This window comes from Mauremys reevesii, linkage group 11, assembly GCF_016161935.1.
Source record: "Mauremys reevesii isolate NIE-2019 linkage group 11, ASM1616193v1, whole genome shotgun sequence".
Classification (NCBI taxonomy): Eukaryota; Metazoa; Chordata; order Testudines; family Geoemydidae; genus Mauremys; species Mauremys reevesii.
In genome coordinates this window covers 2,413,862-2,433,396 of record NC_052633.1, presented here as the reverse complement: position 1 = coordinate 2,433,396, position 19,535 = coordinate 2,413,862, and the positions used below count along the sequence as shown (strand labels likewise).

Genomic DNA, 19,535 nt, shown 5'->3' with positions numbered 1-19,535 from the left:
ATAAACAAGATGAGGTCTTTCTGTAATGTTACAGAGTTAGAACACTAAATATATGTTTTGTTTGTATGACATGAATACTTGAAAATACATGTTAGCTTTTGAGTTTCAGTTTTCCTCAGTCTTTCCCACTTGCATAGACCTCAGCAATAGATGTTACATTTCACCTTGGGCATCTTTCTGGCCAAGCACCGTAACTACTCAGTTTTGTTTAAGAATAAAACTTTAAATTCCCATTTAGACGTATTCTATTTATTCGAGCACAAGTTGTAATATTATAGTTGCACAATGTGCAGCCAACCTACTTGTCAAATACATGTGGAAAAGCTGCTCACCAGTCTTAGTTGTCATTATACTATCAGTCACTGAAAGAAAAGAGTATTTGTTTTCTGGGCAAAAGATATTAATCTGTTTCTTTTTTCTATTCACTATTCTTGGCAGGGACAACGTGTGTAAGTGTGGGTATTCCAAAAGCCAACATATAGAGGGAACGCAGGTAAATAACACTGAGAAATGGAGTTATAGGAAACACACAAAGGAACTTCCCACTGATGCTTTTGGTGACATTCAGTTTGAAAATCTTGGGAAAAGAGGGAAGGTGAGTAACTGCTGAGCTGACACCGGGTATTTTAACTCCAGCCTAGCCATAAATGGATTCTGCCCTGTGACTTTTTGCATTAGCCTTTATAAAATAAATTTAGAATAATTAAAAAGAAGCCAAAACAATCAAAGGGGAAAAAAGATGCTTAGATTTTTCGATCACGAGGAACCTAAAGTTAGGTACCTAAATAAGCAATCTGATTTTTTTCAAGCCAGTGAGAACTGCTGGGTGCTGAGCACTTTGGAAAATGGCAACTTAGTTAAGGTTTAACAGATCTGTTTTAAAAAAAAAATTGACCTGTTTTAACGTTGGAAAATAGGGTTAAATGTACTTTTTGGAGAAACTTGTTTTTTTGAAATTATGTATATATTTTTGGGAACAAACACTGGTTTTGAAATTCTTGTTTTTTCCAACTAGAGAAAGTTGGGAAAACAGTCACAAATGAATCCCCCCCCACTTTACCACATTTTTAACCACTCCCACCACATGCACATATTTTCAAGTGCGTAAAAACCTTAAAAGAAACCAAAAAAATTCAAAAATTGAAACAAAAAATTTCATTTAGAAACAAAATAGTTTTGAAATGAATTTTTTTTCATTCAGTTTCAAATGCAAAAATTCTGTGGAATATTGAAAAGAAATTGGGTTGAAAAATTTCAGTTGATTTTTTTTCTTGCAAAGTTTCTTGCAGGGAAAATTCCCATTTTCCACACAGCTCAATATGGATGTAGAAGACTTTTGGATGATCTTGTGCCCAGTTTTAAATGTTCAGATGGCCATATCTGAAGATCCCGTAACACCTTCATAATGTTCAGGGACATTACACTGTTCACGTAACTCAAATTGCGTAGCTTAGATTGACTTTTCCCTTTAGTGTAGACCAGGCCTGAGTAGTCCATGGGAAGCCAGTGTAGAGTGCAGAGAACAGGGTTGTGGTTGTGGTAGCCCATGTTTCTGGGGAGACATGCTGTTGCAGTTTCCTAAGAGCTGATGACTTCATGCACAGGTAAATCACAAGCAGAGAGAATCCCATCTGCTACCTCCCAGGTGAGAGCCTTAATCACCATGCACAGAGCCATGCGCGCTCTCTCTCTCTCTCTCTCTCTCTGGCCCAATAAATATTTAAGAATTGATACAAGTGGAACAGCTTCAGTAGGAGAGATTGCGAGCCACCCACCTGGACTAGCCTACAGCCTGATGATAAGGATGTTCACCTGACAGGGAGATGATGTGAGTTCAAGTTCCTGATCCAGAGTGGGGACTCAAACCTGGGTCTCATATTGTAGGCAAGTGCCCTAACCACTGGGCTAAAGGTTATAAGGGTGGAGAAAGGGGAAAACATCCTTTATCTGAATCTGACCTTGAAAAAACTTTTTCCCCCAACCAAAACTAATTGGATCAAAATCACCAATAGTTTCAGGTTGGCTGAAACTGCATTTTTTGAATACATTTGTTTGAAAAAACTTAGCCCATCTCTATTCAGGTGTCCTTGGAGTGGGGAAAATACAGGCCATAAAACAAATGTTTAGAAAACACACACTGGGCCTGATTCTCCATTGCTTTGCACTTTGGTCATTTACTGCTGTGCAATGCGGGTGACAAATGTCACCTAATGGAACCATTTTGACACCTGCTTTGTATTTTGTCTAGATATAAATGGTTGCATGGAGGGCAAGGGAGTGGGGAACCAGGCCATCGCTTTGAGACAAAATGGAATTACTCTGTTGCCATTTATTGCTGCTAACCCTGCATTGTGTCCTCTCTCATTGAAGTACATCCGGTTGTCCTACGACACAGACTCTGAAATGCTCTATGATCTGATGACTCAACACTGGCACCTGAAAAATCCCAACCTTGTCATCTCAGTCACAGGGGGAGCAAAAAACTTTGCTCTAAAGCCGCGGATGCGCAAGATATTCAGCAGGCTGATCTACATTGCTCAGTCCAAAGGTGAAAGGGGTATCTGGGCTGCCTTGAAGCTACTAGTTTTTATGTTGTTCCTCCACTGGGCTAGACTGGTATCTCTTGGTTTGTCAGCATAGTGGTTAAACAGTGATGTTGGACACTAATATAGGGAAAGGAAAATAGATTATTAGGAAATATGCATCAAGAGACAAATCCTGGTCCCATTGAAGCCCATGCGAGTCTTTTAATTAAATTAATGTGGGCTTAATTTGGGGAAAAACGAGGCATATATCTTGGGGCAAGTCTCTCTTTTTTTATGCCACTTTGAGTGTCCCCATGCCTTTTACAATCATTTATGTAATGAATACCTGCAAATTCAGTTGTAGCCATTGGCACATAAAGTAGGATAATAGAAAAAGCTAATTGTAATAATTTTTATTAAAAAAACCTGGGCTAAGTTCACACCTAGTGTAACCCCTTTTTGAAGTCAGAGTTCAAGCAAGTGAAGAACTTGGTTCAGTGAGTGCAATTGTGATTTAGCTGAAGTGAGAGGTGAATATTTCAGTCAGCTGGTGTATTAGCCTTCCACCAAATAAAGCTGGTGGAGAAGAAGAAGCTGTGAATAGTCAGCAGAGAGGCAGAGCTTTCTATTAGTGGTTGCCTGTTTAGTCCACTTCAGACAAGTATGGCCTAATGACGTGGGAACTGGGTGGAGAGCCATCCTTGGCTTTGCCAAGGATGTCCTTTGTAGCTTTGGGTAAGTCTCCTAACATCTCTTCTTCCTATATCATATGGGAATTAACATATCTTCTGTGATCTAGTGATGATAAATTAGTAGGCTTAGTGTCTTGAAGGTAAACAACCCCGAGGGCCAAAATCCCCACTGCCTTGCCCTTTTGTGTTGTCACTTGCATCGGTGCACAGTACTGCCACATCAGTGTCTTGCACCCACATAACACAGGCCTTCATGACTACACGAGATGTGAGGCAGTGGAGAATTGGGGATGACACATGCACATATCTATAAAGACAAGAACTTTTTATGCACAGTGGTAGGTCTGTGGCTAAATTTCATTTGGTACCTGCCATCTGCAGGGGCCTGGATTTTCACAGGAGGCACTCACTATGGACTGATGAAATACATTGGAGAGGTGGTGAGAGACAACACCATCAGTAGGAGCTCAGAGGAGAACGTGGTGGCTATCGGCATAGCAGCCTGGGGCATGATTTCCAACCGGGATAGTCTGATCAGAAGCAGCGATACTGAGGTGAGGAACATGTAGTGCTGTCAATGGGGTCATGGGAAGCCAGTGAAAACCCTACAAAACTGAGTTATATTCTGACCAAATGCAGTCTACTCTCCGTAAATGCCTCACTGCTCTCCATCCACACCACTATCTGCATGGAGCCTGATGCCATTGGCCTGTGACTGATTTGGATGTGAGGTCCTATTAGAAACTCTTCCCGCTACAGAACTTGCGCTGCGCTGTGTTGTAAAATAGTCAGTGCCTATTAAAGATAATAGTGAAACAACAAATGAGATATATTGCACTCACAAATTGTGCATTGGATTTTGAAAAAGATGTGCCACTTAGACTCAGTCAGGTGGATTCACTAAAGGAGAAGGGGGCAATATTGTCTCTCTTGTGTAGCTGAGCACTTCTGCACAGGAACAAGGTGGATGGTCAAAGATGTCTTTATGCACCTTTGTGTTGTCCCATTTCTGGTGCTAGCCATGTGCCTGGGTAAGCTAGGCTTTCTAACTCATTCGTCTGCTAGTGATCCTAAGAGGTTATTCCAGCAGCCACTGGTTGCTGTGGCATAAGAATATAAGGTTGTGGCAGCAAAAGGGAGGCCTTGTTATGCACACTAGAGGCCGAGGGAATGCAAAGAGGCACTCAGTAGTTCTTGGATTGAACTGGGGCATGTGACAGAAATTTCTGTAGGCAATGGTATTATTGTATATGTTGGTAAAAGCAGAAATTTCATCTGACGAGGAGGAGGAACAAACCAGCATGTCTGATCTTATGTCCACTCTGCTAGATTTCTTAGAGTACATCAGCAAAATAGTGGACAAAGGAGACAATAGGTTGTTTAGGTTTTTTTTTTTTGAAAACTCATTGACAAAAACCCTCACTAAGTAGCATTAAGGAAACAAAGTCTTGGGGTGAGGGGTAAAGGTTGGTCATAAATTAGAAAGTGGTTAAAACAGAGGAGAAATGAATTGTGAATTTTCAACATGGCCTAGCAGGATTCAAAAATCACTAGACATCTATGAGTAACGAAAACATCCACAGTTCCGTTATATAAAATAAAACTATAGGAGGTGTAAGCCCTCGCTCTCCTGGGCACAAGCCCACCACATGGAGGATGGGAAGAATGTCCTCTCTGGACAGGTTATTCCATAACTGACTTATGAGTGCTCTTGCAACTTTCTCTGAAGCAGCTGGTGCTGGCCATGGGCTAGATGGACCTTTGCTCTGAACTGGTCTGGAAGTTCTTATGCTGCTAAAAACTGGAAAAAAATAGAACAATAGTGATGCCCCTCCCACTGACCTGCTGTGTCCCTATTTCAAGTACTGCATGTACCATGCCCTTCTGAACTCAATGGAAACCCTTTGCTGATGTTTCTAGGGGTACTATTCAGCCCACTACATAATGGATGACTTTAAGAGGGACCCATTGTATTGCCTGGACAATAACCACACCCACTTATTGCTGGTTGATAACGGCACCCATGGACATCCAGCAGTAGAGGCTAAGCTACGGACACAGTTAGAAAAATACATTTCGGAACGCGTTATCCCAGGTTGGTGCAGTTCTCTAACTTCAGATCATTCTGCTCAGGTGCTACAGGGTTAGATGCTACAGAACATACTGTGGGAGGAAACAAGCTTTCTCATGTTGCCATGCAATGGATGACAAGCGTTTTGCTCATATGCCTAATAACAAAGAAGGCTTCTGATGGCATACTGTCAATGTGACCCATGGTGATTTGTGCGTGTTTCAAGGAGAACATACTTCCCATAGGTACAGATAAGTAGAGCTTACATTCTCATGCAATAATCTGTTTGAGGTTCACCACAGAGTACAATTTACTGGGTAAGGTGAGTTTCAGGTACTATATGGGATAAACATTCCTTTCAGTTCAGGAATCAAAGTGATTTCACTTGCTGTGTCAGAGGAGATCACCTGATGGGCCCAGGTTGTTTTCCATCCTTATACTCTGTTTGTTGGGAATTCATGCCTTTTGACACATGCTGGTGTGTTGGGAGAAGGGTTGCCTGAGGAATCTGGGATTTGCCCTTGGGTCACACCTCTGGACTCAACTGGCTGTCTGTTTTAGGCTGACTGTTGCTTCTTGTTTATTATGATGTTTATGGTCTTTATTGTGTGGTGCTTTTACCTTTACTTGGTATAGTGGGGTCTTTATTGTGTGGTGCTTTTGCATATTCCATAACTGACTTATGAGTGCTCTTGCAACTTTCTCTGAAGCAGCTGGTGCTGGCCATGGGCTAGATGGACCTTTGCTCTGAACTGGTCTGGAAGTTCTTATGCTGCTAAAAACTGGAAAAAAATAGAACAATAGTGATGCTCCTCCCACCGACCTGCTGTGTCCCTATTTCAAGTACTGCATGTACCATGCCCTTCTGAACTCAATGGAAACCCTTTGCTGATGTTTCTAGGGGTACTATTCAGCCCACTACATAATGGATGACCTTAAGAGGGACCCATTGTATTGCCTGGACAATAACCACACCCACTTATTGCTGGTCGATAACGGCACCCATGGACATCCAGCAATAGAGGCTAAGCTACGGACACAGTTAGAAAAATACATTTCGGAACGCGTTATCCCAGGTTGGTGCAGTTCTCTAACTTCAGATCATTCTGCTCAGGTGCTACAGGGTTAGATGCTACAGAACATACTGTGGGAGGAAACAAGCTTTCTCATGTTGCCATGCAATGGATGACAAGCGTTTTGCTCATATGCCTAATAACAAAGAAGGCTTCTGATGGCATACTGTCAATGTGACCCATGGTGATTTGTGCGTGTTTCAAGGAGAACATACTTCCCATAGGTACAGATAAGTAGAGCTTACATTCTCATGCAATAATCTGTTTGAGGTTCACCACAGAGTACAATTTACTGGGTAAGGTGAGTTTCAGGTACTATATGGGATAAACATTCCTTTCAGTTCAGGAATCAAAGTGATTTCACTTGCTGTGTCAGAGGAGATCACCTGATGGGCCCAGGTTGTTTTCCATCCTTATACTCTGTTTGTTGGGAATTCATGCTGGTGTGTTGGGAGAAGGGTTGCCTGAGGAATCTGGGATTTGCCCTTGGGTCACACCTCTGGGCTCAACTGGCTGTCTGTTTTAGGCTGACTGTTGCTTCTTGTTTATTATGATGTTTATGGTCTTTATTGTGTGGTGCTTTGCACAGCACATGGCATGGTGGGAACCTGACTAGGGCTCCTAGCCACTATGTTAATATAAATAATAATAACCAATGCTGATTATTAGCCACTACATGAATCATTCTGAAATAAATAACATCAGTTTTATACATTAGTGTTAAGTATATATTCACTGAGGCAATAAAACTGCACGAACTCATTACACGGCTTTAATTTCAATAAATATGTTATCAACTAGTGTTTAACATATGAAACTCCTATTACATTAAACCCTTTAGATGTAATTGTAGGTGCTATGTCTTGATTTTCTAACGATTAAATTTACATCCATGTTAATGGTCCATCAGCCTAACTTCTCGATTAACTTATTCCTTTAATAATTACTAACGTATAATCTACCTATCATGATTCAGCATGTGCGCATATATATTTTTGTGTATAGCTAATACAAACACAGGATCGTGGTAGGTAGATTTAGAAAAGAATCTCAGACTTTGGCATAGGCCTAAACAGTCTGACGCTCCCAACTTCCAGTCGAGATTGTAATCTGACCTAACATACGAATGTTTTAGGTAACCCCCACTCTATACCAGAGTAATTCAAAACCTTGAACTCAAGCAGTCCCCAACTTGTGCGTGTGAAAATTTTACAGCTCAAACCCTACCCATTGTTGTAGCACAGATTGTGCCTCTGTGCACAGCCCTGACCAAGGAGTGATCTGACCTGACTCATGAGTAGTGTTGTACTCTGAAGTACAAGTCCTCCTCTGCTCCCATTGGGTGCTAGGCAATATACTGCTGCAGTCTTTTATAAGGCAGAGCATGTTCCCCTCCTCACACTGCCATGGATCCACCCCTTCCTGACCACCCCCATCTCTTCCTGCTGACATGCTCATGGGGGGACATTTTGGATGCTTAACTCCGGCTCTTTCCCCACTCCACATGGCTGGCGCTGTGTTCCAGACGAGCCAAATGCATCTGTGCAGAAGCTGGCTTTGAGCTGTCCTCCCACCTACTCCTGCTGTGCAGGTCCATTAGTCTCAGCCACAACCTAGAAGGGGGATCCACTTCCCTACATCATGAGAATGCAGGATCAAGGCCCTGGCAGAAGGACTATTTCTCTTTGAAGTTATTGCACCGGAATTAAATCATAGAACCATATCATAGAATATCAGGGTTGGAAGGGACCTCAGGAGGTCAGCTAGTCCAACCCCCTGCTCAAAGCAGGGCCAATTCCCAACTAAGTCATCCCAGCCAGGGACTTTGCCAAGCCTGACCTTAAAAACCTCTAAGGAAGGAGATTCCACCACTTCCTTAGGTAACCCATTCCAGTGCTTCACCATCCTCCTAGTGAAAGTTTTTCCTAATATCCAACCTAAACCTCCCCCACTGCAACTTGAGACCATTACTCCTTGTTCTGACATCAGGTACCACTGAGAACAGTCTAGATCCATCCTCTTTGCAACCCCCTTTCAAGTAGTTGAAAGCAGCTATCAAATCCCGCCTCATTCTTCTCTTCTGCAGACTAAACAATCCCAGTTCCCTCAGCCTCTCCTCATAAGTCATGTGCTCCAGCCCCCTAATAATTGTTGTTGCCCTCCGCTGGACTCTTTCCAATTTTTCCACATCCTTCTTGTAGTGTGGGGCCCAAAACTGAACACAGTACTCCAGATGAGGCCTCACCAATGTCAAATAGAGGGGAATGATCACATCCCTCGATCTGCTGGCAATGCCCCTACTTATAGAGCCCAAAATGCCATTAGCCTTCTTGGCAACAAGGGCACACTGTTGACTCATATCCAGTTTCTCGTCCGCTGTAACCCCTAGGTCCTTTTCTGCAGAACTGCTTCCTAGCCACTCGGTCCCTAGTCTGTAACAGTGCATGGGACTCTTCCATCCCAAGTGCAGGACTCTGCACTTGTCCTTGTTGAATCTTTCTGAATGTTGGGATGTGATTGGTTTTTTTTCTTGAACTCTAACTCCTGGAGTCATGTGATTATGGTAGAATCTCTTTCTTTTGTTTTAAATTTACAGCTCTGATGCTTGCAAGGAGAAACTTGAAGACCTGAATACTAAAGGATCAGAAATGCCCCACCTCAAAGTCATGTCATGTTTTTGTTTTTTAAGCACTGTACATTGGCAATACTAATTACTTAAGTCTTTAGCCTTGCTTTGTTACTTCTGGGAAGACTGCATGCCAGTGTTGATACCTGACACTAGATTAGGCAAAATGGGTTAGTGAGAATAACTAAAGGTCATGTAACAATGGAGTAGATGACTTTAAAAATAGTTTGGTTAAATCAGCTGAAAGCCAGGAATACGAGTATTTGTGTGTAAAATATTATCAAACCCAAATCCAATAAACCAGTGTATAAGTGGTTATTGTGAAGTATAAAAATTGTTCAAATACATTGACACTGCAAAGTGAGACCCTCTCTTTTTTTTTTTTTGTTGGTATATTTCAGATTCCAATTATGGTGGGAAGATTCCGATTGTGTGTTTCACCCAAGGAGGAGGGAAAGAAACTTTGAAGGTAAGTCTGAAAATAAGTCAGAAAAATTAAATGTCCTGTGGTGTCTTGTCACAATTTTAACTGTATTCTAGGTGAGGCAGGTAGCAAAGTATTAAGGTTGCCTGACACTTTCCATTATGAGACCCTATTTTCAAGTGTGTTTAACTTTTTTCCAAATTTGGGCTTAAATTTTTCATGACACATGTCTGCCTCAGGCTGAAATGTTTTAGGAAGTTTCAGCCAACATGCATAAACTGTTTCTGAGAAAGGTTAGAGGACTTTTTTTTTTTTTTTTGCAATGTTAAAAAACAAAGCAAAACTCTGGTGACCTTTAATTTGAGAATCTGTAGTGCCCCATGCTTTGGAGCAGGGACTTGTGTTAGAGATGTGCCTTTTGCTGTTCCTGTGAATATCCACTGAAATTTGAAAAAAATCTTAGTTCACACATTATCAGTAGAGACCAGGGTTTAACAGCTAAATTCCCCAAGGATTCTATCTGCACTGGGCATGCTCCATCTCAATCCTGTTCAGGACTTTCCCTGCAATTGCAGCTCTGGGCTATACCAGTTGTCACAATTCAAGGCAGTTGCACCTGTATTTCCCCATCATGGTCCACCAAGAACACCCGGTCTATACCCCTCAGCAGTCACCTCTCTTGGGAGGAGATGCAAGTCTCTCTCCCTCCTGCCTCTGTTGTGATATTCCCAGCAAGCCAGACTGCCTGATCAGCCCAATATCGGCACTTGGCTTTCTCTCAAGAGCCTATGAACAGCTGTAATGGCCAGCAGTTAACAAGTTGTCTCACAGCTCTTTCTAAGAAAACAGGGTTATTCTTAAGGTGATTGCATTACAGAGAAAATGTATTAAACAATAAAAGAACCTACAAACATGTGTTAATAAGCTTAACAGAGATCCCCCCCACCCAACTCCCTCCAGGGCTCTGGCAGGAGTCAGTCCTTGAACACCTCACCCAGGGGTTCTTCTGTGGTTACAAGTTCAGCTCAGAACTAGTACCCCTGTAATAGCTTAGTCTTTCCTTTATACAGCTTGGGCTTTAATTTTGAACAGGTTATCAGTAGACTGTGGACCTCTTATCGGGGAATAGCTTCAAAAGACTGGGGATTTGCATAACCGGAGATGGGGAAGTGAATGCAAATTCCCCTTCGAGATTCTCCAGGCAAACTACTTGACAGATTATCCAAAATCCCATTCTTATCTGACACACTCAGTACAGGCCTTTGAAGTTCATCACACTTCCCAGGTGTAACAGGTGCTGCAGGGCCCTCTTGGCTCCTGCTCCCGTTGGGCTGATAAAGTCACTTGGAGAAACTGGATTTGGTAACCACTGGTGCAGTTTATTTACAGGTTGTGCTCCCACCACCTTTACCATCTGCAGGCAAGAGGGAGGGAGGGGAGAGCTACCTCCCTGCTTCCACTCCCTGCCCTTCCCCTTTCTGCCTGCTCTCCCCCTCCCCCCCGCCCCCCCGTTTCCTTCTCCTGAGGCTTTTATACAGCCCCAGCCTAATTAGGCAGCAGGGGCTGTATAAAATCTCTGCTTCCCCCAGTTAGGGCCAGGTGGTCTAACCAGCTCCAATTCACCTCCCTTAACTGGAGCTGGCGTGACAGAGGGCTGGCTCAGCAGTTCCTGCTCAACGCCCTGACATACCAGGGTTCACATCACATCTCCCCCAGCATACGAGCCAGCCCACAATAGTACATTACCTTTGCATTTAATAAAATCGGCTCCAAAGATACTTAAACTTAACACTATAAGGTTTCCAAGGTTATTGGAAGAAATTGCCATATCTGTGTCACCGATGTGTCTCAGAGGCTCACCAAATATAGGGCATTGTGGGTAGCGCTGTGCCAGGAGAGGATACCAAGGCTACAGGTTTGCATGGCAACATCTGGTACAGTATTGTGGCTTATCTGGTGAGTCATGTGGTGAAATCTGTGCTCAGGGTTCAAAGCCTGCTGGTGACAGGGGGAATTGTTACAGTCACACATAATACACATTTTAGGACACCAGGATCAATTCTGTCTATAACTTCATGTCTGGAGCTACATGAATGGCATAGGCCATCTATAATGAGCTGGATTGTGTTCCAGGGAAGCTATCTAGGCAGATGAATTGAGTTATTGACACTCTTGTCAGGTCCAACTTTAACCCAAACTTTTCAAGACATGTTAATAAAATCCAGTACAGATAATCAAAGCTGATTACTACTTGTCTCATCAGAAGAGGATTAGAAATGATTATCACTCTTGTTGCTGCCAACGCTCATTGAAATAGATGGCTTTAATATATAAATGTATCATGCCAATTAAACTTATGTTATACTGATGATCAGAGTCCCATCAAAATCAATATTAAAATTCATCTGTATAATTTCTTCACCAGTGTTAATTAATCAATTTGTCAATGCCACACACAGATTGAGAAATATCAAAGTGTGTCCCCAGAGTCACTGGTTGAATGATGTTCTAATATTCCTGCATTAAGTATGCTTTGCCAAGAGGTATTTGCATCTGGTAGCATTAATTAACATATATTTTTAATTGTTTCAATGCACTCTATCTTAATTGTAATAGTTACGATTGTTCTTTGTATCTAAAACAATATCAATTCATTTAACATCACAAATCAAATATTTTTAAGATCAACTTCAGGTTGCTTTAGGTGCCAAGCTTTAGGCACCCAAGTTAATAATTTTGGCCATGACTCCTTCACTTATGTCCTTATGCATCATAGAACCGTTATTCAAGCAAACAGAATGAGTTCTACACTGTACTGAGTTTAAGGTTTAATAGTCTTAACAAAATGTAAGTAGCCTACTGTAGATATTAATCCTAAACCCAAGTAACTAATGCATACGGCATTCAAACTTAAAATCAGATGGGCAGTTCTTGAAGGGTTTAATAACTTTGAAGAATAACTGGCTCATAATCCAGACAACAGTCTGTGACAGTCTGACCAATTACTTGTCAGTGACACTGGACTGTTCAGATGTTCATGTCTCAGTTGTTACAGCTCATGGCTGGACTGATCATCTCCAGAAGCAGATAAAACTTTGTTATAGTCCAAGGAGGCATAGCAATAGTTTCCAAGCTGCCGACTTCTCCTGCTAAAACAGACCCCAAATGAACAGTCATGCTTGATAGGTCTTACTCATGTCAGCAATTGGCAGAATCTGAGAGAGGGCTGTATGCTAGGCTTGTGTGTTTCTTTTCTGATCATTTGGCTTCAGTTTAAGCAGAAGAGAAGTGGAAATCTTTCAGGCTCCTTCCTTATTTTAACGTTCATTGGGCCACACACAGGAAAAGATCCTTTGTCCAACTGGCATCGAAAATACGCTGCTCATGTCCTATATCCACTGTCCAATTGGAAGGCATACTATTTGCTTGTGTTTGACTGCTCAAGAGTAATTTCTGTTCAATAAATCTGCCTTTTCCCACAAGTATTTTCAGATCATTGGTGGATATTCTCTCGGCGCTGTGGTCACATGCCTTTATTTCTCCTGTCTCATTAACATTCATTAAGAATAGGGTTCCACTGAATAAACTTCTGTAGCTAATGGCAAACTAAATAAAGCCACCTGCTGAGTATTAATTGATAGACCTATATATGCTCTTTACGACATAGGGCTGACCCAAAGTCTGTAGTGTCCTCATTCTAATGTCTGGTTAGATAAAAGGGTAATTTTTCTAACTCAACTGAGCAACTATCTGAGTAAAGCTGGTCTGTGATATTTAACAAAAATCATTAGATGCGTGGTGTGCAATTAATAAAAATGCAATCTTAATAATAACCTGATATCTACAGTAATCCTGTGTGGATGTAAGGGTCTAGTTCCCACACCTTCAGCAAATAGACCAGAGCCCGCTACACTACTGGTGCTTCACTTGAACAAGAGTGATACCCATAAAGCCGGCAAGGAGAACTTGCATGTCATTTCTCTGGAAGCAGCGTTGTCCGATCTTGGGAATGCCTTCTCCATTGCACAATTTCCTCCTACTTTTCCTGTTCTCTTTATTTACTCTGACATTTGCCCCACTATGATTTTTGTCCCTGAGCCCACATGCAACTCTCCATAGCCCTCTGCTCTTACTGAATTAGAGCAGGGGTTCTCAAACTGGGGGTCAGGACCCCTCAGGGCGTTGAGGTTATTACATGGGGGGTCGCGAGCTGTCAGCCTCCACCCCCAAACTGCTTTGCATCCAGCATTTATAATGGTGTTAAATATATTAAAAAGTGCTTTTAATTTATAAGGGGGGGTCACACTCAGAGGCTTGCTATGTGAAAGGGGTCACCAGTACAAAAGTTTGGGAACCACTGAATTAGAAGCCATTGTAAAGAACTGGCATTGTAATGTCCCTTGCTGGTAACAGTGAAAATATTGGCTGGAGCTGGGGGATTCTGCAGTGCCTGCACACAAACCATACCAAAAATTGTTCACTTGGTTACTGAATAGTAGACTTCAAATAGCCTGAACCTGTATTAATCACTGTTATCTCTGTCCCTCTCTGTTGTGTTTTCCTAGGCTATCAATGTTGCCATCAAGAGTAAAATTCCCTGCATAGTAGTGGAGGGCTCAGGTCAGATTGCTGATGTAATAGCGAGCTTAGTGGAGGCAGAAGGCACTCTAGCCTCTTCATCTGTCAAGGAGAGGCTGCTCCGATACCTGCCTCACACTGTTTCGAGACTCACAGAAGAGGAGACTGAAAGCTGGATCAGATGGGTAGGTGTATGCTGCCGTAGTGTTGATGAGACAGAAAGGAGAGGGGTGTGACATTGCACTCCATATGCTTTATGGACGTATGCTTACGAATATGATGTAACTGGAATATGCTTTATGCAAAAGTCTCTTGTAAGGTATCACAACAAAGGTTATAAACTACTGAATAAGTTCCTCCTATTTGCATGCATGTATCATTCTTGTATCTGAAGCTAGAAATATGAAGTATAACTCTGAGGTCCTATTGGAATTATGCAAAGTGTGGGCCATTAATGGTGGCTTAGAATCTTGATGGCTCCCATTGACTAGGACAATTGGTTGTAAATGGTTTATTTACTTGCAAGCCTTCCTGTGTACAGGTGGGCCAACCCAGGAAGAATGGAGACTAGGGGGTCTTACAACGACATGTGTCTATGTCACCTGATAAGGAAACCCATCTTAAATCTGGTACTTTTCCATTTAGAAGGAGAAGTGGGGATCTGGAGAGACAAAAGATTCCAGCCTTGTGCCAAAGCTATAAAAGGGGGTGGAGCAGGACAAAGGGGGCTGCCAGTCCTGAGAACTCCTGCTTACCACCTGAGATGTCTGCTGGAACTAACAAGGATTGTACCAGGGGAAAGGACTGGGCCCAGACTAGGAAGGAGTCTAGTCTCTGAAAGAATCTTCTTGGAACATCTTTGAGAGTGAGATATTACCTGTAATCAGTTTCTTAATGTATTATTTTGCTTTGACTTACTTTGTTCTGGCTGTTATTGAAACCACTTAGCTCCTACTTTTTATACTTGATAAAATCACATTTGTTTATTAATAAACCCAGAGTAAGTGATTAATACCCAGGGGAGCAAACAGCTGTGCGTATCTCTATCAGTGATACAGAGGGCGAACAATTTACGAATTTACCTTGTATAAGCTTTATACAGAGTAAAACGGATTTATTTGGGGTTCAGGCTCCCAGAAAGGCTGAGCACTGGGAAAGTCCCTGTTAACTGAGAAGCCCCTGGGCTCAGTTTCAGTGAACTGCAGAGAGGCCTGGCCCAACCTCTGGGTCTGTGCTGGAGCTGACTGGGGTGTCTAACTCATCAAGACAGGAGTGAAGGGGCACCTGTTCTGGAAGGAGAGTTGTTCTCCGTGGTATCCCAGCTCATCGAGTGACAGTCTCGAGGGGAGTCTCTGTGACCGAACTTGTCACAAGGGGGATCAGCTGGGAAAGGGCTACAGTTAATTACCAAAGTATTTAAAACATTTAAAGAGCTTTCCTATAATAAATATGAAAACACTTTCTCTCTCGGTACACATTTAGCTTGTGCAGCTCCTTGCCACAAGATACCTTTGAGGCCAAGAGCATAGTAGGATTTTAAAAAGATGGGATGTTTACCTGGATAACAAGAACACAAAGGGTTACTATAATGAGGATTAAAATGTAAAATACCAAGGTGCTTAAAGAATCATAGAATATCAAGGTTGGAAGGGACCTCAGGAGGTATCCAGTCCAACTCCCTGCTCAAAGCAGAGCCAATCCCCAACTAAATCATCCCAGCCAGGGCTTTGTCAAACCTGACCTTAAAAACCTCTAAGGATGGAGATTCCACCACCTCCCTAGGTAACCCATTCCAGTGCTTCACCACCCTCCTAGTGAAATAGTTTTTCCTAATATCCAACCTAAACCTCCCCCATTGCAACTTGAGACCATTACTCCTTGTTCTGTCATCTTCTACCACTGAGAACAGTCTAGATCCATCCTCTTTGGAACCCCCTTTGAGGTAGTTGAAAGCAGCTATCAAATCCCCCACCCCATTCTTCTCTTCTGCAGACTAAATAAGCCCAGTTCCCTCAGCCTCTCCTCATAAGTCATGTGCTCCAGCCCCCTAATCATTTTTGTTGCCCTCTGCTGGACTCTTTCCAGTTTTTCCACATTCTTTTTGTAGTGTGGGGCCCAAAATTGAACAAGTACTCCAGATGAGGCCTCACCAATTCCAAATAGAGGGGAATGATCACGTCCCTCGATCTGCTGGCAGTGCTCCTTCTTATACAGCCCAAAATGCTGTTAGAAGGATGTAAGCACTCATGCTTCAGGGCTTGAGTCAAACTCTAATCAATGGAGGTTAGGAAGAAACTTCAACTAAGGGCAGGTTATCCCTTAACTATTTACTACATGATTCTTTACACCTTCATCTGAAGTGTCAGCTACTAGCTGCTTTTCTTGGTAGCATACTGGACTAGAGGAACCACTGACAAGCTAACTGATAGGTCTAAAAATGTAACTGTAAACAGGGAATCATCATCAAGTGGGTTTGTTTCCAGTACGGTCCCACAGGGATTGGTTGTTGGCCCTGCACTATTTAACATTTTTTATCAACGACGTGGAGGAAAACATAAAATAGTCACTGATAAAGTTTGCAGATAGTACAAATTGGGGGAGTGAAAATGAACTGGACAGGTCAGTGATTCAGAGTGAGCTGGATTGCTTGGTGAACTGGGCACAAGCAAGACATATATGTTTTAACACAGCTAAATATAAATATAGAGATCTAGAAACAAAGAATGTTGGCCAGCCTTAGACAAGAGGAGACTCTACCCTGGGAAGCAGTGAGGTTTGGGGAGAAGGGTGGATAATTAGCTGAACATGTGCTGGCAATATGAAGCTATGTGATCCTGGGATGTATCAAGAGGGGAATCTCGAGTAGGAGCAGAGAGGTTATTTCACTTCTGTATTTGGCACTAGTGTGACTGCTGCTGGAATCCTGTGTCCAGTTCTGGTGCCCACAATTCAAGAAGGAGGTTGATAAATTGGAGACGGTTCAGAGAAGAGACATGGGAATGATTAAAGGATTAGAAAACATGCCTTATAGTGATACACTCAAAGAACTCAATCTATTTAGTTTAACAAAGTGAAGGTTAAGGGGTGACTCAATCACAGTCTATAGGTGCCTACATGGGGAACAGACATTTAATAGTGGGCTCTCCAATCTAGCAGAGAAAGGAATTTGAAGCTGGACAAATTCAGACTGGAAATCAGGTGTGCATTTTTAACAATGAGAACAATTAACCATTGGAAGAACTTACCAAAGGCCATGGAGTATTCTCCATCACTGACCCCTTTAAAATCAGGATTTGATGTTTTTCTGAAAGCTCCTCTCCAGGAATTATTTTGGGGCAGTTCTCTGGCCTGTGTTACCTGGGGGATCAGACTAGATGATCACAATGGTCCCTTCTGGTCTTGGAACCTTTGATCTGATGAGCATGGCAGCTCCTATGTAAGCTTTGTAAAGAACAAAAATGCTGGGCTGTGGGTTGACTGACACAACCATTCACTAAACAAGCACTAGAACTGGTGAATTTCTCTGAGCTGACACAATATCATTCTGTTCTTTTTCCATAGGTTTGCTTATGGCAACAAGCTTACTATGTTCAATGTATAACGTTGCTTAAGTTTCTTCCCTTACTTTCCCTCCTTTCAGGCTTACCAATGCCATGGACAAGTTCCCCCTTCCTCTTCTACACTGGGCTGTAGCTAGCAATACTAACTTTGTACACACACTGGCCAGTCTTTCATCACAGACACCCATCTCCTGCTGCGGGCATGACACTCCGTGAAGTATAAGCTCACTACTACTATTCATTGGGTGCAGATAAACATGTAACATCGTCATATACCAGCAGATTTGCTTTTCCCTTGCTACTTTAACACAAGAGAGAGCCTCAGGACACTAGACATCACTATGGGGTGGCTTACATAGCTTATGCCTTCCTGACTTGGTGCTCCAGGGCTGGAGGTGCTGTGTCTGCAGTGCTGCCAAGTTGGAGATGTTGGCATGCTCAGGATAAAATCTGATTCCCTTGTCACCTAACCAGCAGGCTGAGCTGTTTCAGCTGCGTTTCTACCCTCTTTAATAGTAGTAGGAAAAACTGAGCTGATGACCTTAATTAGTTATTTTTAGAAATGCAGTGCATAATAGCACTCACTCAAGGAGCCATTATCATGGGGTAATTGGCTTTCTCAATTTCTTTTCCCAGTGCTTCATCCCAGGATCTCCTTATCTCTCAGTTGGCCAATTATTTTATGGCTGTGATCATCTTAGTGGGGGAATGATTGCTTGTTAGAACATCTGTTAAAATTCCTAATGTTAAGTTTATGAGAAATGTGCCATTTCTTTCTGTACTCTTTCTGGTTATTTTTTTTTCTGCTTAACTTCATTTTCATCATGATTTTATTTTATTTTTTAATTAATGCCCTAGAACATAATCTTTAGAAATCTGGACATCAGAGTCGAGCAACAAAACTTCTCCTTTGAACTCTTGCAATGACTATTGTGTACCATTTACAATTCTGTGCCCCTCTGGGAATGCCATGATGGGGGGGAATGAATCTCTCTCTCTAGGCTGCAACGCAAGGTGGTTGTTCTGCATAGGATGTGTCCTAGGGCTTATGCATATCACAATATGATGGAGCAAACCAACTGCCCATCGTGTGCAGTATCGTCTTTAAAACATCATATATTGGTTGCTATTAAAGGAAGGTTTAAATCTTTTATAATGCACCAAATTATGCAATACCATCCCAGAGATGGCAGAGGTGGGAATTTATTCTTGAACCCAGCTCATGGCTAAGCTGAGAGACAAGAGAACTGATAGCCATGGTGGATTCTTAATAGCTGGAGAGAAATTACATTATTTTAACAGTGATGTGGCATCCACCCTGCAGGTCAGAACCAAAACTGCACCTTTGGCCAGAACTAAAACCAAACGTGAACCTTACTTCAGTGGGGGGGTTTATTATCCATGATTCAAAACTCCCAAATTGAACTGAACATTGGGGTGGCCTGTAAGTTCAATCTAGATATGGATCTTTATTTCACATCTGGCCCTGTATATTTATAGTTGGATGAACCAAAGCCTGGAATCCAAATTGAACTGGAAGACATTTGCAGTCAAGTTCTGGATCTGCGTTTTGTGGTTTGGGTTCATTTCTACTTTGTTTCTGCTTCTCTTGGTTCATTCAGAGGCTGAAAGTGTAAGCACAAATTCCTTACACTCCCTCAGATTTCTAACTTGCCAGAAAGAAGGAAATTTCATAAAGCGTGATGCTGTAAGAACATAAGCTCTGTTTTTAGACTAGGCAAAGTGGCCAGAATAAACTTTTTCTTAACATATAAACTTCTAGATGTTTGGGAATTGGCACTACCATGGTATCTGAGATTTATTCCTTGTTAGTTTTTAATCTAGTGAGAATTGCCTAATTGGTCGTCATTTTCTGTGTGTGTGTGTGTGGTGGGGAGAAGGGAATGACAAGAAATTGCCATATGTTAAAGGATCATTAATCTAACTGTTTAATTTGTACTTCTGTGAGTTTATTAGAACTTAATC

General features: G+C 42.1%; 1 protein-coding gene across 6 annotated transcripts in view; it reads left to right on the top strand.

The window, feature by feature from the left end:
- The window catches only part of TRPM8 (transient receptor potential cation channel subfamily M member 8), a 103,585-nt gene that overhangs the window by 31,518 nt on the left and 52,532 nt on the right, over positions 1-19,535 (top strand). For 5 of the 6 annotated variants that reach the window (XM_039494698.1, XM_039494702.1, XM_039494699.1 and 2 more), the window contains 6 exons: positions 439-595; positions 2,371-2,548; positions 3,599-3,771; positions 6,190-6,364; positions 9,389-9,456; positions 13,977-14,174. In XM_039494698.1, the coding sequence (XP_039350632.1) occupies positions 439-595; positions 2,371-2,548; positions 3,599-3,771; positions 6,190-6,364; positions 9,389-9,456; positions 13,977-14,174 (949 nt within the window). Of the gene's footprint in view, positions 1-438; positions 596-2,370; positions 2,549-3,139; positions 3,261-3,598; positions 3,772-6,189; positions 6,365-9,388; positions 9,457-13,976; positions 14,175-19,535 lie in introns of those variants that run through there. The other variant, XM_039494703.1, reaches the window with a different exon arrangement.